This window comes from Trachurus trachurus (assembly GCF_905171665.1).
Source record: "Trachurus trachurus genome assembly, chromosome: 5".
Classification (NCBI taxonomy): Eukaryota; Metazoa; Chordata; class Actinopteri; order Carangiformes; family Carangidae; genus Trachurus; species Trachurus trachurus.
Genome location: NC_139896.1, coordinates 5179658 through 5204693, shown reverse-complemented (window position 1 = coordinate 5204693; position 25036 = coordinate 5179658). Strand labels below are relative to the sequence as shown.

The 25036-nt window shown below is 39.5% G+C and overlaps 1 protein-coding gene across 2 annotated transcripts; it reads left to right on the top strand.

Moving 5' to 3' along the window:
* The first annotated feature begins 173 nt into the window (after positions 1–173).
* LOC310986087 (6-phosphofructo-2-kinase/fructose-2,6-bisphosphatase 4-like) lies at positions 174–24878 on the top strand. Of its 2 annotated transcripts, none has more exons than XM_083971845.1 (14): positions 174–312; positions 11804–11920; positions 12094–12190; positions 13075–13141; positions 13268–13342; positions 14100–14156; positions 14405–14526; positions 16052–16259; positions 16933–17079; positions 17379–17483; positions 19817–19946; positions 20949–21011; positions 22468–22532; positions 24423–24878. In XM_083971845.1, the coding sequence occupies exons 1-14, from the start codon at positions 270–272 to the stop codon at positions 24480–24482; spliced, it is 1356 nt and encodes a 451-aa protein (XP_083827971.1). In that variant the 5' UTR covers positions 174–269; the 3' UTR covers positions 24483–24878. The 2 variants fall into 2 exon arrangements, with proteins under 2 accessions (XP_083827971.1, XP_083827970.1); XM_083971844.1 differs by lacking the exon at positions 174–312 and adding an exon at positions 9668–9978.
* The last annotated feature ends 158 nt before the right edge of the window (positions 24879–25036 follow it).

Below are 25036 nucleotides of genomic sequence, written 5' to 3'. Positions count from 1 at the left end.
TTTAAGTTTTTAGATCTTTTTTTTTTCATCAGGTTTGAGGAAATGGACTTCCACAAGAGACATGCAGTTAAACAATAAAATGTGCGCGTGCTCGTACCCATGTGTGTGTGTGTATGTGGAGGCGTCTGTGCGCGTGCCCGTCTCCCTCACTTCATTCATCGCTCGCCCCGGTGCAGCAGCTGCAGCTCTCTCTATCTATCTATCTCTCTCTCTGTCGGACTCTCAGCTCCACTTCAGCCTGGAAGGAGAAGAGACTCTGCACCGGGACCATGAGGGGCTCGTGCTGCCCGAGGAACATCCGGGACCGGACAGGTAAGGACCGGGTCTGGGTCAGACCCCCCAGACCCTCCCCCTACCCTAACCCCCCCGCTGTGTGTGTGTGTAGCTGTGTGTGTGTGTAGCAGAGTGTCTGAGAAGGCGGACAGCAGCAAGTAAACAAGCCCGTGTCACGTAGGCAGCAGCAGCAGCAGCAGCAGCAGCTCGGAGCTCCGGAGCTGAGGGGGCGGGCAGAGCGGAGAGGACAGCCGGGGACAGAGCGCTCTGAGCGGGGAGCAGAGCTGCTGCGTGTCGGTCCGGTCCGGTTCGGTCTGGTTCTGGTTCTGGGTCGGTGTGTTAACTGTGCAGGAGCAGGAGGAGGAGGAGGTGTGTGTGTGTGTGTGTATGTATGTGTATGTGTGTTGTGTTGTGTTGTGTTGTGTTGTGGTGCAGCAGCTGCTGTGGAAGCTGACATGTTCCTGTGTGCAGCTGTTAGCAGTTAGCTGTTAGCCTGCTGCAACTACTAAACAGTCTGATGTTGTTGTCGTCAGTGAGTTGTTGGTGACTGAACTGCAGCTCAGTGAACTCTGTTTAACTTTTTATTTTTCCTCTGGTTCAACATGAGTCTGAAACATCTTTAACATAGCCTAAATGATTCTTATGTCGATGTGAATTAAATACAAACACTCACATGCATCTGTCTCACATATACATTCATTGAATTTCCACATTAAGTAAAAACATAATAACTGTATATTAAACATATTAAACCTGTTAGAAATGGGAACAGTCTCATATATTAGTGACATACGTGTCCAGACAGAATAAATATGCACGTTTACATAAGTAATGCACAACAATATTTATACATATAATGTATTTTTCCTAAATGCATGAAATAGAAGTAAATGATTCGTGCATATATAACCACACCAAAGCCTGTTGACATAAATTCATATTATAAATGTAAAACTGATGAACACACACGTCTCATGTATGATTGCAACATATAAAGTCATATAAAACTCACTATATAGATTTTCCACACATGCACATGTACAGATTCTACAGTTATAACATCATATAGGTTATAAAACTTTATCTTCATACATGCAGTGAATACATACAGTATATGGCAACAAATGATCCTACATTGTATGGAAGGCTTTATTTTTATTATCACCTGTCTCTTTTATCTGGTTGTCATGGTGATTCTTGCAGCCTCACAAACTGTTTCTTCTTTGTATGTGTGTATGTGTGTCTCTTCTTGAGGACATTTTAATGTAAAGTTGTCATCAGTAGAAGTTCTTCCAGTGTTTTCTAGAAGCAGAAGACGGAGCTGTGAGCTGCAGGTGGACTGTGCTGCTGCTGCTGCTGCTGCTGCTGCTGCTGCTGCTAAAGCTGTGGCCTATATAATCCAGAGACTCACCCAGTTATTATGAGAATAGACCATTATGTAATTCTATTAGTCATGTAGCCTGGACTGGAGCTCCACTTCCTGTCCTGTCACCGGCGGCCTGATGCTGCTGAGGGACAGAGGGACAGACAGAGAGAGGACAGGCTGTGACGGCTCAGTGGTTTAGAGGGAGGTGTGCAGCACTAGGCCAGGCCAGGCTGCTGTGGCAGATGCACCGGGGATGAACCGAGCTCAGCCTGCTGTCGGCCGCAGGAGGAGGAGGAGGAGGAGGAGGAGGAGGAGGAGGAGCTGGGCTGGGAAACAGGAAAAGCAGAGGAGAAGGTGTGTTAGTGGGCGGCGGCTCTGTTTATATATAGACAAACACAAACGGCAGCTTTTTATTGGAAACTCCTTCTCTTCTCTTCTCTTCTCTTCTCTTCTCTTCTCTTCTCTTCTCTTCTCTTCTCTTCTCTTCCTGTGGGTCACATGTGTTTTTAAGATGTTTGCTTTTTTTTGTGTGATCGCAGGCAGTGATGGAAATGTGACGCTACAAATAGACTGAAATAACATGGAGATGAAGGCTGTTGCAGCTCACAATCACACACACAGACACACACAGATACACACACTGTGCTGGTCCAACACAGATTATATCACCACATTTAATCCAACAGGAAATTCACCTCGCTGCCTCCGAGGCTCTGCTCTGTCTCTATTTAGCTAATAATAATAATAATAATAATAATAATAATGATAATAATATATGTTTCTTCCTGTTTTGTCGTTGAGTTGTTTCCATCCTCCAGCTCCTCCTCCTCCTCCTCCTCCTCCTCCTCCTCCCTGTGTCTGCTCTCTATCTGGGGGAAAGTTCACCGCTCGCTCTGAATCTCATTACAGAGCTGCAGCCTGTGTGTGTGTGTGTAAGTGTATATGTGTGTGTGTATGTGTATGTGTGTGTGGTTGTGCAGGACGTGTGCGCCTGCTCAGTGCGGCTGCATCATCAGAACCAGGATGTTGGTGTTTGTTTGTTCTGTTGTTCTGGTACAGCTGAATGAATCTGGAGCAGAGCTGCTCGGTTCAGTCGTGATCTGTGACCCAGTTTCATGTCCAGGAGTTTTTTTTTAATGATGGTAACGTGTCGTTGTCAGCTTCATACTGTAGGTGTTGTGTTGTTACGGAGACAACCTGGACAATAAATCTTATTCGTAATAGGACATAAAGAGACAAGTTAGTTTGGTTCAAGACACAAAAGAGATAAATATATAATATCAGTGATTTAAAGGGGGCGTGTTATGGCTCTTTAACAGATATCTGGGTGAGAACTGACAAATCAGTGATGTTCAGGCTCCTGAGGTTGAATCCATGTGGTTTTACCAGCTGACAATGATGTCATTTGTTTTCTCTGATCTGAATCTGATGCTTTTATAAAAACATTTTCTTTAAAGGGATAGTTCAACATTTTGGCAAATTGGCCCATTGCCATAATCCCTATAGTCATAGCAGTAGTTTCATTACCTTTATTTGTCGGTGCAAGCTGTTTTTAGAACGGCGGAGCAGAGCCGAGAGCTGCTCAGAGCTACGCTATGGAGGCTCATGGGATTTCTTGGTTTCCCTCATCAAACTCATCAAATACAAAATCCCAAAACTCCAAAACGCTTTTGTGGACAAGTTGTGACCTGCACATTCACCACGCTATGAGATAATAACACAACGTTACGAAACGGAGCCGTTTTCGAGGTAAATACAGAGACTGCTTGCTGAAAAACTGTCCCTGAAGGCAACGCACATCAGCGGTTTTGCATGAATTAATTTCCCTCTAAAACAACTCTGTCTGGTAACGTTGTGTTATTATCTCATAGCGTGGTGAATGTGCAGCTCACAACTTGTCCACGACAGCGTTGTGGAGTTGTTGGATTGTGTATTTGATGAGTTTGATGAGGGAAACCAAGAAATTCCATGAGCCTCCGTAGCGTAGCTCTGAGCAGCTCGCGGCTCTGCTCCGCCGTTCTAAAAATAGCTTGCACCGACAATTAAAGGTAACAAACCTACTGCTGTGACGATAGGGATTATGGCAATGGGCCAATTTGCCAAAATGTTAAACTATCCCTTTAAAGATATTTTTGAATTGCTCATCTTGTTAACCTTTATTTGTGTCTGACCCGTATATGACAGACAGTCTGTTGCTCCAGTGGACTGACCAACAGTCTGTCTCTGTGTCTGTCTCGTTTCTGTCTCAACTCAGATGTTTTAAACAGAAACATGTGACAGGACATAGATTCATCTTTAATTCACAGAGTCTGGACAGTTTACATCAGTAAAACATGTTATTTTCTTTTCTTTTAATTATATTTTATTGGTTTTCGTGTTCCCAAGTAGGCTATATAGCTACAATAGAAGTACTAAGAACTGGGAAAGACCAAGACTAAGACTTTTCATTTAATATTGATGTAACACTATAGTCCATAATGTAATCTTCACAATTACATTCAAACACAGACACATAGCTGAGTCTTTACCTCAGTTTCTCTCTCACATGACCTTAACCCTGTTCTACCTCTGTACCAGACTTCAGAGAAGAATTTGGCTGAATTTAATCAGTCTCTAGACTCAGTTGATCTTTGATTATTTCTTAAACTGATCAGTGATCAGGTTAATTCTCTGTTGTTTCCAGCCCTTTGACTCATGCACTGTTAAAACCTGAAGCTGTCAGCGCCCCCTGCTGTCTCAGTGTCGTCACTGCCTCAGTCTGGTGACGGCTGATAAACAATGGAGCTGATTCCAGATCAGTGACGTTTGAACGTTTCAGCCTCAAACTGAAACTCTGGACAGTTGTTGATATTGTCACATGTGATGTTTTAAACAGATTAAAACCTTTCTGCTCCAACTGAACCTGAGGCATCATGGGGAAATAATCACCAACAGATACATCAACTTTCTCCCAGACTCAGGGTCCAAACATAAAAACACACAACAAGACAAAGATTGAACAAAAACCAAACAAAAACACAATAAAAGAGTCAAACAATTCACATTAAAAGACATTTGTACCAGAAAACGAATCAATAACAAGATAATACAGTGATCAATCAGGGGGAAATAGCTGCCAGTCATTTAATGATCATTATTTTCTTACAAAACAACACACACACACAGTAACATGGGCTGATCACTTTACAAAGACTGAATCAGTTCATCAGTTATCAATATGTGAGAGGTAAATGCAGAGACTGCTTGATGAAAAACTGCCCCCGACAGGAACCCGCATCAGCGGTTTTGCATGAATTTCCCTCTAAAACAACTCTGTCTGGTAACGTTGTGTTATTATCTCATAGCGTGGTGAATGTGCAGCTCACAACTTGTCCACGACAGCGTTGTGGAGTTGTTGGATTGTGTATTTGATGAGTTTGATGAGGGAAACCAAGAAATTCCATGAGCCTCCGTAGCGTAGCTCTGAGCAGCTCGCGGCTCTGCTCCGCCGTTCTAAAAATAGCTTGCACCGACAATTAAAGGTAACAAACCTACTGCTGTGACGATAGGGATTATGGCAATGGGCCAATTTGCCAAAATGTTAAACTATCCCTTTAAAGATATTTTTGAATTGCTCATCTTGTTAACCTTTATTTGTGTCTGACCCGTATATGACAGACAGTCTGTTGCTCCAGTGGACTGACCAACAGTCTGTCTCTGTGTCTGTCTCGTTTCTGTCTCAACTCAGATGTTTTAAACAGAAACATGTGACAGGACATAGATTCATCTTTAATTCACAGAGTCTGGACAGTTTACATCAGTAAAACATGTTATTTTCTTTTCTTTTAATTATATTTTATTGGTTTTCGTGTTCCCAAGTAGGCTATATAGCTACAATAGAAGTACTAAGAACTGGGAAAGACCAAGACTAAGACTTTTCATTTAATATTGATGTAACACTATAGTCCATAATGTAATCTTCACAATTACATTCAAACACAGACACATAGCTGAGTCTTTACCTCAGTTTCTCTCTCACATGACCTTAACCCTGTTCTACCTCTGTACCAGACTTCAGAGAAGAATTTGGCTGAATTTAATCAGTCTCTAGACTCAGTTGATCTTTGATTATTTCTTAAACTGATCAGTGATCAGGTTAATTCTCTGTTGTTTCCAGCCCTTTGACTCATGCACTGTTAAAACCTGAAGCTGTCAGCGCCCCCTGCTGTCTCAGTGTCGTCACTGCCTCAGTCTGGTGACGGCTGATAAACAATGGAGCTGATTCCAGATCAGTGACGTTTGAACGTTTCAGCCTCAAACTGAAACTCTGGACAGTTGTTGATATTGTCACATGTGATGTTTTAAACAGATTAAAACCTTTCTGCTCCAACTGAACCTGAGGCATCATGGGGAAATAATCACCAACAGATACATCAACTTTCTCCCAGACTCAGGGTCCAAACATAAAAACACACAACAAGACAAAGATTGAACAAAAACCAAACAAAAACACAATAAAAGAGTCAAACAATTCACATTAAAAGACATTTGTACCAGAAAACGAATCAATAACAAGATAATACAGTGATCAATCAGGGGGAAATAGCTGCCAGTCATTTAATGATCATTATTTTCTTACAAAACAACACACACACACAGTAACATGGGCTGATCACTTTACAAAGACTGAATCAGTTCATCAGTTATCAATATGTGAGAGGTAAATGCAGAGACTGCTTGATGAAAAACTGCCCCCGACAGGAACCCGCATCAGCGGTTTTGCATGAATTTCCCTCTAAAACAACTCTGTCTGGTAACGTTGTGTTATTATCTCATAGCGTGGTGAATGTGCAGGTCACAACTTGTCCACCAGAGCGTTGTGGAGTTGTTGGATTGTGTATTTGATGAGTTTGATGAGGAAAACCAAGAAATCCCAAGCTGCCGTTCTAAAAACAGCTTGCACCGACAATTATAGGTAACGAACCTACTGCTATGACTATAGGGATTATGGTGATGGGCCATGTTTGCCAAAATGTTGAACTATCCCTTTAAGAAAAAATTGAATTCATTCAAAGTCTGCAACATTTTAATGACTTTATTTCACCAGTGTTTTATCGAGTCTGTTCTTACTGCTGTGTGGCTTGGTTTGGATTCCTCAGCCTGTCAGGATATAATACTTCAAGCGAATATGGACCAAAGCTAAATTTATCCTCGACTGTCCTGACCACCCACTTTATAAGGAGTTTCACCTCCTCCCATCTGGACGCCGTTTTAGGATGCCTAAGACCAGAACGCGGCGTGCCAGGGTCTCCGTTATTCCTGTTGCCATAGACAGGCTTAATCTCCCGGGCTAGACCTCTACACTTAATGCACTTTGGTATTAAAGTGTTTCTTATTTTTTCAATTCTTGCAGCACTATGCACTTTAATGCATTGTGTGGACTGTTTTTTGGACATTTTTACTATGCACTGAGAGCATTATGCATTATTATATTATTAACAGTAAATTATTATTATTAGTAGCCTATGTTTTTATTATTCATACTGTTTTTTTATGTACTACTGCACTATGTTGATGTTTTTGGTGCTGTCTCTTCTGTCTATTGTGTTTGTGATGCTGCTGCAAATTCAAATTCAATTTCCCTCGGGATATAAATAAAACTGATCTGATCAATTCAATAATAAGTTGAGGAGCAAAAACAGCTGAGTGAAGTTTTTTTAAATTTTTTATTCTTTGTTCATTTTCAACAGTAACTGGCAGGAAGTGTGTGTGTGTGTGTGTGTGTGTGTGTGTGTGTGTGTGTGTGTTTGTGTACCATAGACCAGTCGTTCTCAACTGGTGGGTCGTGGACCCGTTCTGGATGGGTCGCGGACAGCTGGTCAAAAAAGTAAATAATATTTTATGCACATCTGATGTTGGACATGTCTTTTATTTTGAAAAATAATGAACACATGCAGTTGTAATGCTCCTCCTCAGTTTCTTATTATTTGCTCCATTTGCTCTGAATGCAAAGATATCAGTTTCTTATTAATGTGGCCTGAATGCAGTGAATCTTGTTTTGTTTTGTGGGTCTTTATTTTGTGCAATTTGATATTTATTCACTTTTGTGAATATGCTCTGAATGCAGAGATGCATTAGAAGTCAAATATATCATTTTGTTGGTCTCCATTTTGTGCAGTTTGATATTTTGTTATTCACTTCCGTACATGCAGCATGGGACATGCAGTTGTCATGGTAACTCCTCAGTTTCATTCATGTGCCCTGAAATGCACTTTGCTCAATAAAGAGCAAAATGAGTTTTTAAAGGCTTTTAAAAAAAAAATCTTGGTTTGAATTCTATAAAAGTGGGTCGCAACTTAATGACCATGGGAAACTGTGTGTCCCAGAGTGAGACTAGTTGAGAACCTCTGCCATAGACTGTATAAAAAAAGAGTGTGTACTGTAGCTGCTGTGTGTATGCGCTCGTCCCCGTGAGGCTCGTGAGAAGCTCGTGTGTAGCTCTCGCGCAGCTCCTGAACACTCGCCCGCCTCGAGCCCGCTGCTGCTCTCCTATTGGCCGCCGGGGCTGCCGTCTCTCCTCTGATTGGTCGAGGCCGCCGCTGCATTCCCCGACCATGTGGGCTGCGCGTGAACAGCTGGCCGCTTGTTTTTGTCTGAAACGTCTGAGTTTGTTCTTTTTTTCTGGCTGCGCCTTCCTCCGCGCGCCGGTCATTACGGTAACGGCTCATTCTGAGAAAACAGAAAGGACACGATGTGAAAGTGGAGACAAAGAGTTCAACAGGATAAATTCAGTAAAAATATAAGTGTTAGAAAAGGTTTTTTAATAAAAGCAACCATCCTTTTAACTGAATGTTCAGTTTAAAGGTCTAAAAACATGACAGAGATCTGTGAGTCTCTCTTTCAGTGGATCAGACAGTTTACATTTTATTATTTTAAAAAAAGTTTCCATTTTATTTCTAAACTCTGAAAAAGCAGAGAAACACGTATTCATATTGATCTGTTTTATATAAATGTGCGGCAGTTTCAAACTATTTCCTGAAACTTGCTGTGTTTTTTCTGAAAACAGTTAGCCTACAGTACAAACTCAGTAATCAGATTACTTTCACCAAAACTCTGACTTTTCCTGCAAAACCAACACATCAGACACATGTAGGCTAAACAGTTTTTTTTTTTCAGAAAGACAACCAGAATAAAAACACCACTGATCATTCATCCCATAGTTTGTTCTTTATAAAACAAGAACTCAATTCATAACAAATTTAGAATAAAATCGTAATAAGTAAAAAAGATCTCATCTAATTTTTCAATGTTCCACTATTTAGGCTGATTTACACATTCGACAGTACTGTAGTTATTTATTTATATGTATAATTTTCATGTAAATAACTGTAAATATTCCTGTAACATTTCAGAATATCTCTCTCTCTCTCTCTCTGTTTATTTTTATGTTTCCATATGTTTGTTTTACATCGTTTCTATATTTGCTTTTTTTAAAAAACAGAAGTAAGCGATCCGGTCGTTTTGGGTAACTTTTTGTCAGCCGATGGAGTTAGCAGCCCCCGCCCTCGTCATGGATCTATTGGTCCTCGCCCCTACGTCACCACATTCACACGCATCCCTTGGCCGCACACACAGCCCTTCATGCCGTTCTCTCTCCTCATTGGATAAAGGTTGTAGGATACAAGGAAGTATACAAGAAGTTTTCTCCTCGGCTTACAGCAGAGAAGAGTGACTGACAGACCCGTGTTTCGGTCCAAACACTCTATATAAGTGATTGCCGTTGGAAGATATAACTAGACTTATATTAACACAAACATTCCGCCTACTTCTGCTTTAACCTTGTATGTTACAATGCTACATCAACTGAATTTCCCATGTGTGGGATAGGCTAAACAAACAGTCTTATGCCTTAAAAGATAAAAAGAGAGACAATTAAAAACATTAGAAATCTCTGTGTTGATTATAAATAACAGTAGATAGTGAGGATAATATTGAATCAGTGACAGTGAAAGTCAAACACACATGAACTCTGGCTCAGGTTCAGGATTTCCTGCTGCTGGATGTTTTTGCTCCTGAATCTTTGTTGCGCCTCTTGTCCGGTCATTACGGTAACGGGAGTCTGATAGTCAGACTGCTGTCTCACTGAGTCAGTCTCCTCCTCACCAAGCTGCTGCTGCTGCTGCTGCTGCTGCTGCTTCTACTGCTGCTGCTGTTATTATCACCACTGATGTCGTCCAACAACAACAACATGTTGGACAACGGGGACTTCGTGCTGGACTCGTCCGGCCGGGAACTGACCCAGAACCCGCTGAGGAAGATCTGGATGTCCGGCAGGAACGGGCACATCATGCAGAGACGTGGTAAGAGCCAGAGGAGCTGGATGCAGAAGCAGCAGCAGGAGGAGGTGATGGAGCATCTTCTGCACGGTGCTGCTGCTGCTTTTACATGTTAATATCACCGTGTGTGTGTCTGTGTGTGTGTGTGTGTGTTTGAGCTCAGTGTGTGTGTGTGAGGTGTTGCATCATGTTCAGCTCCTCTGCTCCAGAAATCTGAGTCACGCTTTAGAGAAATAACTGTGTCCTCACTTGGATTGAATTGAATTGAATTGAAGTGAATTGGTTCATATGACACACACATGATCAGGTGCTGTTGCTGCTGGTCTGTTGTTGGTTGGTTCTTATTATGGTCTGTCGGTTCAGTTCTCTGATGTTTTTTGTCGGTTGTCTTCTCCTCCGTCCTCCCAGTCTGTGTTTCTGCAGCTCGGCTCGTTTTTTTTTTTTTGCTGAGTCAAGTCTCGACTGCTGCAGCTCAAACTGATCAACTCCTCTGGTTTATTTAATCAATAATCATCAATCACTGTGTGCATCACAGCAGAGCTCTGAAGAGACTGATCAATAATAATCTAGCTGTTCCACATCAGGAGAGTCAGAGAGTCTTGAGGAATCTGGGTGGTTTATGTTTGGATCAGGGGTTTTATTGTACATTAAGATAATAATATGACACATTTTTATTTGTTAAGTCACCCTAAAGGTAAAAACAATAGACATAAAATACAATAGCACAATATATATATATATAAATATATAAAAATACAGTATATAAATACAAAGAAAATACATGATAGATGACAGTTTTAATAATAATCTATATTTTAAGGTTCATTTATCTGCGACTGCAGAAGCTATAACATTGTTTAGGTTTGTGGTGTCTCAGAATAACAGTAAAGAAGCATTTACATTTTTAGAAAACAATATGAGAGATGAGAGGAGAGGACAGCATCACGTGGAGTGTGTGAGTCCAGTTAAGTGGTTTTAAATGAGTCCTTAATGAGCCGACATGTGTCTCTGGTCTGAAGATCTCCTGACGTTTCTCACTGTGACATCAGATTATTTAGAAAAAACCTCCCACACTCATTAAATTCCTGCTGGAGCGAACAAAGACGGTGGATCAACAGGAGCCTGAGTCACCTGATGTAATGGACTTTAATGACATGACAAAAACATTCAGTTTAATTATTATTAATTATTATTATTAGGCTATTATTAACCACGGGGCTCTGACTGGTTCAATCAGCTCAGAGTTTCTGTCTTAGTCACTTCCTGTTTTGTACAAAGAACTTCAAATGATGAAATATGACACCAGCAGAAATAGATAATTAGATGCTAAATAATAACTAAATAAATCATTTTTGGTCACAAAAATCAGCTATTTCTGTTTTTATACATTTATTTCTGTATTTACACATTTCTCATAGAGGAATAACAACAGACATGTAGAAATAAAACAACAAAAAAAAGATTAAAGTAACATCTTTAATTTCCTATTTTTATTTATTTTTGCATTTCTATAGGTGTTAAATTATTTATTTATGCATTTATTTTTACTTTGTCCAGGCTGAAGCAGTGATAATAACCTCCTGTGATCCGGTCTGTGCTGTTACAGTGATGCCAGGTGTGAACACCAGGGGGCGCAGCAGCAGCTGTAGCGTTTCCTCCAGATGTGGCCAGATGTTCAGTGTTTTTACCGCAGCTTCTGTTCATCTGATCTGAAACGTCGGACTTATTTAGAGATCTGATTGTGTTTTGTTTTTCTACAGTCGTGGTTTATATAAAACATTTTCCTGTTTCATCTCATGTCTCATGTGTTTGTGTGTTTGTGTTTGTGTGTGTCTTGTGTTTCCTTCAGTGTGTATGACCAACTGTCCGACGCTCATCGTCACCGTGGGACTTCCTGCACGAGGGAAAACGTACATCTCAAAGAAACTGACCCGTTACCTGAACTGGATCGGTGTTCCCACCAAAGGTACCACACACACACACACACACACACACACACACACACACACACACACACACACACACACACACACACATGTTACACTACAGTAGAAACCAGCAGAACTCCATTATAACACATTAAAACGTGTGTGTGTGTGTGTGTGTGTGTGTGTGTGTGTGTGTGTGTGTGTGTGTCAGAGTTCAACGTGGGTCAGTACCGGAGGGAGTGTCTGAAGATCTACAAGTCCTTTGAGTTTTTCCGTCCAGACAATGAAGAAGGTTTAAAGATCAGACGGTGAGTTCATGTTCATGTTCTTCATCTGGGCCGACTTGTTTTAAAAGGTTTAATCCGGATCAAAGTTATCCTGATTTTTAAATCCCATGTTTTTCCATCCAGGATCAATGATCCATCTTTACTTTTATCCCAGTTGTTCAGAGCTCAGTTGCATCGGATCAGTCTGATCCAGATACAAACTTTTCAGCAGCATGGAGCCACTCACAGTGGATTTATTTGTTGTTTTCTGCGCGTTTTTTTGTTTCTTCTACGTCTTTTAAACACCCAGACCTGATTTGACCCACAACAAACAAATATACAGTATGTAAGTCAAATACATTTTGGATATTTTTCCATGTGTTTCAAATTCAAAATTCAAGCTTTATTGAATTTAATTCTCCAGTAATTGGGGAAAAGTTCTTCATTTGTGGAATAATTAAAAGTTTACTTTATTTTCTTTATTAATAATGGAACGATAATAACATAATGTTACAAGACAGAGTTGTTTTAGAGGTAAATTCATGCCAAACCGCTGCAGTTTTTCATCAATCAGTCTCTGTATTTCCCTCTAAAACAACTCTGTCTGGTAACGTTGTGTTATTATCTCATAGTGTGGTGAATGTGCAGGTCACAACTTGTCCACCAGAGCGTTGTGGAGTTGTTGGATTGTGTATTTGATGAGTTTGATGAGGGAAACCAAGAAATCCCATGAGCCTCCGTAGCGTAGCTCTGAGCAGCTCACGGCTCTGCTCCGCCGTTCTAAAAATAGCTTGCACCGACAATTAAAGGTAACGAACCTACTGCTATAGGGATTATGGCAATGGGCCAATTTGCCAAAATCTTGAACTATCCCTTTAAAGTTATTTAAACGGGACTTGTGTGTGTGTGTGTTTGTGTGTGAACAGTCAGTGTGCGATGGCGGCTCTGAACGACGTTCGTCAGTACCTGAGTGTTGAAGGAGGACAGGTGGCAGTGAGTACTGATCCTCTGCTTCATTACATAATAATAATAATAATAATAATAATAATAATATTAATAATACAGTGAACACAGTGGATTTATAGACACATATATAAACATCACGTCCTTCTGCTTCAGGTCTTTGATGCCACAAACACGACCAGAGAGAGAAGAGGAACCATCGTCAAGTTCGCTGAGCAGAACGGCTTCAAGGTTCGTTCACGTCTCCTCAGATCCGTCTCAGTGTCCAAATGGGGACACTCTTTGGAAAAACTCTATAGTGCCTCAGTAGTTTTACATATCAACCTAAAATTTGGTACAAATGTGGACAGGGAGTGTGTGAACCATATATGTAAAATTCAACCTGTTTTATAATTAGGATTTTGATATATCACCTTTTCACCAAAAATTTCAAACTCGTTTTTTTTTCCCCCAAAAAAATTGTATTTTCAGAAGCCCATTTTTTTATGGAATGACTCAATTCAATATTTTATAGATATAGATGTAAAGGGACAAAGGTTCTTTCATTTAAGCCATAAACCATAGTTGTGGGATTAGTACTTCTGTGGTTATAAAGCTTTAATTGCAGTGATACAAAAACAGGCGGAAATTGCCAAAAATGGCCTCTGCATGAAGAGGTTAAGGAGGACAGTGCACATTAATGGACATAATAAAATGTAAAAGTGCTAGTGTTAGCCAACGGCTAGTTTCCGACTGTAGTCCTCCTGGCAAGGTGTTAAAAGCCATTAAAATAACATAACAAGGACATAACAACAGAATTCATAAAACAGGAAAAACACACATGTATCCAACAGAAACCAACAGACAAAAAAAACTACAAAGAGAGACAATTAACATGACGCTACTATGACAAAAAAAAAAAAAAAAAAAAAGACTGTTTATGGATGGATAAGATGTTGATTCAACAGTTTCTCCTCTGATTTACTCTGTTGTCGTCTTGTCTCTGCAGGTTTTCTTTGTGGAGTCTGTGTGTGAGGATCCAGACGTCATCGCACAGAACATCGTGGTAAGAAGAACTCAAATCTTTCAATCAGTCAAACTTTATTTGTATAGCAGCACCTTTCATATAAAATGTAGCACAAACAAATAATCTATAGTAAACAAGATGATAAAACTGTGTTCGCACCAGATACTTAACTGACAAAAGGATGAGGTTTGAGTTTTTGAGTTTTACACTGCTGACTTGTATCATCAGAACAAACATGTCCTTCAGCTCCGTCGTTTCACCGTCTGTCTGCTCGTGTGTCTCTGCAGCAGGTGAAGCTGTGCAGCCCCGACTACATCGACTGCAACACGGAGGAGGCCGTCGACGACTTCATGAAGAGGATCAAGTGCTACGAGTCGTCCTACCAGCCGCTGGACGAGGTGCTGGACAGGTGAGGCTGCCGGCACAGTGGGAACAGGGAGAGGGACTCGTCTGCATTTTCATATTTTTTTTAAAAAATTTTGTAGTTACATATTTACGACGGAGACATTGAGAAAAAAAAATGTTTTCACAGACTTTGAGAATAAAGTCATAATATTTTAAACCTGTTGTTTTAGAGGAGGAAAGTTGTTAAAATGAGGCCGTGGAGAAAATGCATCTATTCTGCAGAAAGCAACAGAACAGCTACCATATCCACTTTCTGGGACCATTACGACTTGATTTTCCTCATGCATTTTCCGCTTAAGTCCCATAAAATTATTACAATTTTCCTCATAAAATTATGACTTTATTCTCAAAGTCTATGAAAAACGTTTTCTCAATGTGGCCCTAATACTCTGTCATACATATTTACCGTAACTTCATCATTTACTAGTTAACTGACTCTAAGTCCTTTCACGATTTTATATAGCATGTAAAACTGAGATGTTCACTATCAGAAGCCTAAAATAATCGTGATCAAGTGATTATGTTGATGTTTCATCGATTTACAATTAATATTAATGTAAATATTGTATCTTAGTCACACTAAGTCACACTTTTAAGATAGATGACCGTTCCATCTCGTATCTATCGTATCCTCGTATCGTCTTTGTCGTCTCTTCGATCGACCGTTTGGATGCAGCAGCGCAATAATTATATAAGTAACAAGACAAAAACTAAAGACTTGTGCATAGATTTTAGAAGGAACTCTAACCCTCCACCCCCAACAGTAATTAAGGGAGAGATTGTGGAGCGCGTCACAACCTTTAAGTACCTTGGTGTGGTTGTTGACAATAAGTTGTCTTTTAATGAAAACACAGACATTGTGTATAAAAAATCGCAGCAGCGACTGCATTTTCTCCGGATGCTTAACCGTTTCGGAGTGTGCAACAAATTAATGACTATTTTTTATAATTCTATGGTTTTCCATCATCTCTTGGTTTGGCAGTCTCAAACTTGGAGATAAAAAGAGGCTGGAACACATTGTCAAAGTGGCCAGTAAAATTATCGGGGTTACATTACCCGATCTGCCCATAATTTTTCACAGGAGGATAATGTCTAAGGCTCAGGACATCATTCAGTGTCCTGACCATCCTCTCCATGCCGAATTTGAGCTCCTTCCCTCTGGCAGGAGATTTAGATTGCCAAAAGCCAAATCAAACAGACTGAAAAACTCATTCATAACACAAGCCATCACCCAACTTAATTCAAATTCTAAACAGTCATGATACACCCCGCTTACTTATCTATTTATTTATTTACTTACTTATTTATTTTCGATTGTATGGAACAGCTCCCAGTTTGCCCTCTGGGATACTTGTCATTTCAATGTTGTGTGGATGTACTCTATATGTTCTGTGTTTTTTTTTTTTTTACCTTTCTGCAACATGAATTTCCCCTAGGGGACAATAAAGCTGAAGTTGAGTTGAGTTGAAGTTGAGACATGAAGAAGACGACCTGCCGGTTGTGACTCTGACTCTGTCCTCCTCCTGCAGAGATCTGTCCTACATCAAGATCATGGACGTGGGACACCGGTTCCTGGTGAACCGGGTCCTGGACCACGTGCAGAGCCGCATCGTCTACTACCTGATGAACATCCACATCACGCCGCGCTCCATCTACCTGTGTCGCCACGGAGAGAGCGACCTCAACATCAAGGGACGGATCGGAGGAGACTCTGGTCTGTCCACCCGAGGAAAAGAGGTGAGGAGGAGGAGGAGGAGGAGGAGGAGGAGGAGGAGGAGGAGGAGGAGGAGGAGGAGGAGGAGGAGGAGTCCAGCAGGTGGATGTTAGTTTAGTGGATTTGGACTTAGTGTCTCATTATTTTGACTGAGTATGTCAATATTTTTTAGAAATTATCTAATTTTTTTTAACTTAGTTTCTCAATATTTGGATTTAATTCATCATTATTTTGAGAAGGTATCTCATTATTTTGACTTAGTTTCTCAATATTGTGACTTAATATGTCAATATTTTGACTTACTCTCTCAAAAATAATGAGTATCAAGTCAAAATATTGACTAACTAAGTCACAATATTGAGAAACTAAGTCAAAAATAATGAGATACTTTCTCAAAAAAAATCATAATTTTTTACTTAGTTTCTCAATATTTTGACTTAGTATCTCGTTATTTTGACTTAGTTTCTGAATATTTTGATTTAGTTTATCATTATTTTGACTTAGTATATCATTATTTTGAGTTATTAGATCGTTTTGCCCATCAAGTGGCAGAAATGGGCTTCCACAAGAGACAGATGCACGAGTACAGTTAAACAATGAGCGCGTGCTCACATACGCATGTGTGTGTGTGTGTGTGTGTGTGTGTGTGTGTGTGTGTGTGTGTGTGATTGACGGTGTGTCTGTGCTGTGCTGCAGTTTGCCAGGAACCTGCGGAGGTTCATCCAGGAGCAGAACATCAAAGACCTGAAGGTCTGGACCAGTCAGATGAAGAGGACGATCCAGACGGCCGAGTGTCTGGGCGTTCCCTACGAGCAGTGGAAGTACCTCAACGAGATCGACGCCGTAAGTCAGTGTAGTGAAAACTGCTGCTTCTTTAAAGCACTGAAACTGTTAAATCATCATCACCAGTTAAATCATTTCTCTTCATGTGCTTATGGCTGAACTCTTTTAATGAACTTTAAATCTTAATCTGTAAGTCCTCTTAATTGTTTTAATACAAATCAATATTTCATGCTGCAAACTTCTTACTGTTAAATGTTTTGTCTTTATGTACAGTAAAGCACATTGAGTTGCCCCTTGGTATGAAATGCGCTATATAAATAAAGATGCCTTGCCTAAAGTCTCTCTCCTGGTCGTCACAGGGAGTGTGTGAGGAGATGATGTACGAGGAGATCCAGGAGCATTTCCCTCTGGAGTTTGCTCTCAGAGACCAGGACAAGTATCGATACCGGTACCCCAAAGGAGAGGTGAGGACCGGACCGGACTGTCCTACATTTATTTACTTTGCACAAACGTATCATTTAAATAATATAAACAATGGTATGAAGGTATGAAACCTGAAAGTTGTTGACCGGTATTTGTTATTAGATAAACTGTACAATATAGGTCTATCTAAGAATGCAATTTTGTGGTTTAGTGCGTTTCTCCACAATAGAAAACAATGTGTTGCATTAGATGGCAAATTTTCTGACTGTCTGATCCAGGAAAGAGGAGTGCCACAAGGTTCTACCTTGGGACCCCTTCTTTTTTCTATATATGTAAATGATTTACCATCAATCTTCAATAATTCCTCTGTACAACTGTATGCCGATGACACGGTCATCTATACATCAAAATCTGACCCACTGGAAGTGCAGGCCATTCTTCAATCTGACTTTAATAGACTTGAAGACTGGCTCTCGTGCAACAAATTACTTCTTAATAAAAACAAATCTGTCACTATGATCTTTGGTTCTAACTTGAAATTGAAATCTCTATCAAGCTCACTGTCTATATCCTGTAACGATGGCACACTTCTGCAGAAGGTCGACAAATTTAAATATCTCGGTGTATGGATGGATCCCACCTTGTCATTTAATACACATATTGAAAGTATTGTACGTAAAGTGAATTGTCGGATAAACATGTTACATAGATCCAGAAAATGTTTTACAAATCGTGTTAGAAAGAGACTGGTTGTGCAACTGATCCTTCCGATATTTGACTATTGTGATGTTGTTTACTTTTCCTCTTCTAAATGTGTTTTAGCTCCTCTTAACAAAGTGTACAATAGAATCTGCAGATTTATACTGGACTGTCCTTATCATACTCACCACTGTTCAATGTACCAGTCTCTTCACTTCCCTTCTCTTCATACTCGACGACAGACACACTGGTTGCAATTTATATTTAAATGTATTTATTATGATTACCCGCCTTATTTAAAACAGTATTTTGTACAACTTACATCTCACTATCAAACCAGGCAATCTACTTATCCTTACTTTGCAGTGCCTCACAATAGAAAATCAATAGGTACAAAAGCATTCATGTTTAAAGGTCCAAACGACTGGAACCATCTACCTGTAGTTATCAGATCATCGCAATCATTAACCTGTTTTAATCAAGTCCTATCCACTTACCTTGAAACACCCTGCTCCTGCTTTCATTAACTCTGTCACCATATTTTTATTTTTATTTTCTCACCTATTATTTTCTCATCTAATATTTGTTCAAACTCTGGTTGCAATTTTGTCTAAGTAATTTTTGTATATGTCTGTCTTGTTTGTTCTCTTGCTTTGATCGTTTGTTTGTTTTTTGTCTTGTTTTAGTGTTTGTATTGTATTGTATTGTATTGTCTTGTTTCCTTTCATTGTATTGTGCTGAGTTGTGTTATGTCTTGATGTTTTTTGTGTAGGACCCCCTCGTAAACGAGTTGTTACAACTCAAGGGGCTTATCCTACTATAAATAAAGAACTTCAACAACAACAACAACAACAAAGGGCTCATATGAAAACCTCACCCATGAAGAACGTGATCAAAAACCAAATGTGTTACAAATAAAGGCAAAAGAATACAAAAGTAGAAGTTTCAGAGTCCTCCGTGCCTTCTCTGAGTTACAGCGGGGCTCCGTGCAGCACTGCATGTCCATATGACGGTAGCGAACGGAGCTCACTTTTCTTTATCCAAAAAGACACACCAAAAAACATCCAAATACCTCCATAGTGCTCGTCTGTAATGTCCCTCTTGTATTGAAGCCCCAACATGAGAAATTGTTCCCAAAAAAATTAAATAAGTCTATATTTCAAGCTTGTTTGTAGCGGAAGCTCCCAGTGTTGCTCTGCCGGAATCCCGCAAGATTTGCACAGACACAGGCAAAGTAGTGAACCGAGACACTGGGAGCTTCCGCTACAAACAAGCTTAAAATATAGACTTATTTAATTTTTTTCAGAACTATTTCTCATGTCGGGGCTTCAATACAAGAGGGACATTACAGACGAGCAGTATGGAGGTATTTGGATGTTTTTTGGACATGCAGTGCTGCACGGAGCCCCGCTGTAACTCAGAGAAGGCACGGAGGACTCTGAAACTTCTCCCAGCCCTTAGTGGACATGAGGGTTGGACATTTTGGGTGAACTATCCCTTTAAACATGTCTTCCGATCGTCAGGGAGCTGATCCCAGAGACGAGGACCTTTGATCACGTGTTGCAAATTACCCGAGAGCGGTTCATGTCCCAGTGTGTCTCTGTGTTACTAACCGTGTGTGTGTGTGTGTGTGTGTGTGTGTGTGTGTGTGTGTGTGTGTGTGTGTGTCCTCCAGTCGTATGAAGACCTGGTGCAGCGTCTGGAGCCGGTGATCATGGAGCTGGAGCGGCAGGAGAACGTTCTGGTCGTGTGTCACCAGGCCGTGATGCGCTGTCTGCTCGCCTACTTCCTGGACAAGACGGCAGGTAAACCAGCTTTCAACTTTAATCACTGTCATTCTGAATCAATCAACTCAGTTGCATTTATCTAAACTGAAGAATCTTTTTAATGTAAATTTCATTTCATTTTAAAGGGATAGTAGCATTTTTTTAAAGTGGGGTTGTATGATCTACAAATAGCCCCTAGTACTTTAATTGCAGTAGAAGACTCTCTGCACTCCTCCCATTAACTGTGTTTTTCCTGCACTTTGAGGGGCTGGAAAAAATTATATTATAGCGAACAATGGAACTGTGTATTTTTTTTCAGGTAAAACCTCTTTTAGGCCACGAAAATAGGCCGTTACTTTGGGTCTGTTCACAACACTGTATGTTGTAAATCTCTGGGCAGGGCTATTATGGGCTGGCGTTGCTAACGGGAGGAGTGCAGAGAGTCTTCTACTGCAATTAAAGTACTTAGGGGCTATTTGTAGATCATACAACCCCACTTGAAAAAAAATGCTACTATCCCTTTAAATTGGAATTCAAAACTAATTTGTTTTGATTCAGTTTCAGTTTAATTCAGAACATACTGATCTGTTATTTAACTCAGTTTCATAGATTTTAATTACAATTGGACTCAATTTAAGATGCTAGTAAATAGTTGATCTCATTTACATATATTTACTGTTCAATTTTATTTGAGTAATTTTGATGAGTTTGAATGAATTTAACTCTTAAAATCTATGAAGGACAAGCAAAAACAGTGTAAATAAATTAATGAAAACTATTAAATGTCTTGATAAATGTTTGTAACTAATTCTGCTTTAGACTGATGTTTGGACCTAATTAGCACATGGACACAGAAATAAATAAACAAACTGCATTTTCTTTACCAAAATGAATTTCTGTATTTATTTCTGTATTTATTTATTAATTAGGTCACTTAATCTAAATATAAACTGACCTGATATGAATGATCTGTGTCAGACTGGAGGTTAATGAGTCTGAATGAACTGTGACGTTTTTAACTTCCTGTCTGTGTCTCCACAGACGAGTTGCCTTATCTGAAGTGTCCTTTACACACGGTGCTCAAACTGACACCCATGGCTTATGGTGAGTTTTTATTACATTACATTATTACATTATTATTATTATTATCATCATATTTTAACTGTGTGTTCACCATCATCTGTTTTATTTTCTTACCTGAGGGACGTGAAAACAAAGAAGCTGTTACTGTCTATGTTGTGTTTTCTAACAGTTGCGATTAATTTAATGTAAATAGTTCATTTATTTTATGAATTACATTTATTTTGTATAATTTATTTTTTATATTTTATTATTATTTCATGATTTTGTGTGTTATTTATGAGTAATTTGGAAGACCATGTATTTCTAATTTCAAAATGAGTTGATATAGGGGCAGGAAAAATAAGTTTTCTTAATCCTGCTCCTTCCCCTGCATGAGATGTGTGAATCATAATAATAATCTATCATCACTTTGTCAATGATGTATGAATAGAACAAATAAAAAAATAAATTAAATGTATATCAGGGTTCCCACGCAAGTATGGAAAGTATGGAAAAGTATGGAATTTGATTTTTTTACATTTCCAGTTCTTTAAAAGTATGGAAAATGGAAACTACTGTATGGAAATATATTTATTTTATTCATCTTATCTTGGTTTGGTCTTATCTGAAGTTATTTGGGTTAATTATTTTGTATGCGCTATTGTATCTAGCTACGATCTCCTGGAAATTACAGTATTTGATTGCATAATGGCATACCCATTCAGAATAACGAAAACAAATGATAAATTGCATGCTTTTTTAATATTATGCACGTCTATTTACTTAAATATCACAAATTATTAGATTTTTTTTTACCGAGAAGTCTGGAAATTAGGGTCTTGAAAAAGTATGGATTTTGAAAATGTCAAATGTGTAGGAACCCTGTGTATTATATTGTTATTATTATTATATTAAGGCAGAAGTAAGTGATATTTTTGTGTTAATATAAGTCTTAAATAGTTATATCTTCTGACAGCAATCACTTACATAGAGTGTTTGGACTGAAACACGGGTCTGTCAGTCACTCTGCTCTGCTTTGAGCCGAGGAGAAAACTTTTTTCGTATCCTACAATTTTTATCCAATGAGGAGAGAGAACGGCATGCAGGGCTGTGTGTGCAGCCAAGGAACGCCGTGAATGTGGTGATGTAGGGACGAGGACTGTTATGGTGCGTTCAAGGCAACCCGTAACTCGTATTTTTCCGACCTGTGAAGTCGTACCATTTCGATCTGGTACGAGTTCACCGGTCGGAAGTTACGAGTGGCCGTTATAGTGACGTTCACAGGTAAAACAGGTCGGAAAAACACGAGTGGGTTGCCTGGAACGCTACAAAGTCGTAAGTTGTGACTTGAAGCTGTAATTTACGGTTTCAAAAGCCTGCCTGGAACGCAGCATTAGCGAAAACGACCGGATCACTCACTTCTGCTTTAATGTAATAGTTGTTTTCTACTTTCATATGCTCAGACCTGATGATGAATGTCTCTCCCTCTGTCCCTCAGGATGTAAAGTGGAGTCTGTGTCTTTAGGCGTGGACGCCGTGAACACACACAGAGACAGACCCGAGGTAGGTTTCCACGGCGACACACAGCAGGTGATGTAAACGTCAGAGTGAGAGTCGAGTCGAGTCTCACGGTTTAAGAGTGAGTGAGTCGGCTCGTCTGAAGGACTGAAGGAGTCACATGATGATGATGATGTCGTCCGCCTCCTCCTCTTCCTCCTCCACCTTCATCATCATCAACATCCTCATCTTCATCATCATCATCATCTTCAGCGATCGATGAGGTTGCCGCCACACCTGAGACGTCTCATCTTCCTCCTCTTCCTCTTCCTCTCATTTTATTAGAGGAAAATCAATCAATGACTTCGATGTTTGATTCATATTTGTAGAAACTGGAATCAGGACAAATCACTCAGCTGTGTGTGTGTGTGTGTGTGTGTGTGTGTGTGTGTGTGTGTGTGTGTGTGTGTGTGCGTGGTATAAATATGAATGTGAACATATGAAGTTTATTAATGTTGTTTTTAAAAAACATTCATAATCTAAAACATTTTGCATTTTTTAAAAACAAAGTGTTTTGTTTATTACTAACATGAAGTCATTTCATTTCCATGTATTTTTTTTATATTTTTCGTATATAAAACATATAAATGTGAGAAACTTATTAAACCTCAATGTTCACTTTGCTGCATTTAGAATAACTGAGATCAGAAACGTTGTTGATTGAAGTTCAACTTTATTTCTATGTTACCTCTGTTTTATTATATAAATGTGAAGGGTCACGCCCACTAATGTTTATTATCACTATTATTTATCATCAGTGATTAAACTTAATGCTTCAATTATTTAATCAAATGCAATTTTTCTCATTTTGCTGTGTTTTTTTTTATACAATTTTATTTATTGTAAATATAAAAGTTCAAATTTGAGAAAAAAACCTCTCTCTTCTTACTTTTTTCTGAAAACATCAGTGATCATGTGTTTTACTCTCAGATATAACTGAAACACTGTAACAAGAAATAATAATATAATAATCTCCAGTTTCAGACAGTGAAAGGTTTAAAAACTGGAGTTTATGAACAAAGGATTTGTGGATTTTTTTTTTTTACACAATTTCTAAAAACTCAACAATAATCAGCAATAAACCTGGATAAAAAAAAGTCCATTAAAACTGTAAAGTTAATATATAAATAGTTATTAAAGTTTAAAGGGATAGTTCAACATTTAGTCAGATCCTCCGCTCTCCATAATCCCTATAGTCATAGCAGCAGCAGGTTCATCACCTTTAATTATCGGTGCATGTTGTTTTGAGATCGGCGGGGCAGAGACGTGAGCTGCTCAGTGAACACAATGGAGGTGAACGGTGCAGGTCCCCTGTCCCTCATCAAACTCATCAAATACACAATCCAACAACTCCACAACGCTCTGGTGGACAAGTTGGGACCTGCACATTCACCACGCTATGAGATAATCATGTAACATTATGAGACAGAGTTGTTTTAGAGGCAAATGCAGCCGGAACTACATTCCGACACGGCTGCTGGGTGGAGGGATTTCAGAAGAGAAAGTAGTTTATTTGTAGAGTATTTGCTTCATGTGTTGTAATGTTACATAATTATACACATTATCTCATAGCGTGGTGAATGTGCAGGTCCCAACTTGTCCACCAGAGCGTTGTGGAGTTGTTGGATTGTGCATTTGATGAGTTTGATGAGGGACAGGCGGACCTGTACCATTCACCTCCATTGTGTTCACTGAGCAGCTCACGTCTCTGCCCCGCCCATCTCAAAACAACATGCACCGATAATTAAAGGTAATGAACCTACTGCTATGACTATATGTTGAACTATCCCTTTAACTACACGTTTCCATCCAAATCTTGCAGTTTTCAAACCGAGTCAGTTTTCCTGGTCTCTGATGTTTGACCTTCACTCAGTCGTTTCCTCTCGTCTCTTTCAGAACGTGAACGTCCAGCGAACCACAGAAGACGCTCTGCTGACTGTCCCCGCCCACTTCTGACCACCTGCACTTCCTTAACGACCTCTGAACTGCATTATGGGTAAAGGTGCAGTTCACCTACTGCTGCTTTTCTTCTTCTTCTTCCCAGACTCCCGACTGTAAAAGCACTTTCATGAAGTTTGATCCATTTTTCTACGTCTGTTGTGAACTGAACTGATCCTGTAGCTCCACACGCCAATATTTTTGATATCTGGTGAAATATGTGATTATATATAAAAACTGTTGTTGCTGTAACTGTAACGTTCCCTTAACGTTCCTCACTGTCACTTTCTCCATCATGATATTTAATATCCACTGTTCGTTGTGCATCATGTGTGTGTTGCCATAAACTTCCAGTGTTTTTTACGGCGGCCGTGAGGTGCAACGCAAACATTACAAAATGTAAAAGAGTTTCACCTTTTACAAAACTTGAGACAAATTTACATTTTGTAAAACATTTTTACATCAGCATAAAAAGAAAATGACACAACCTAAACACATTTACATTCAGAAAACAAATTAACAAGACGTGAAACACTTGAACGAGTGGCGAAAATGCTAACGAGAGCGGCCAA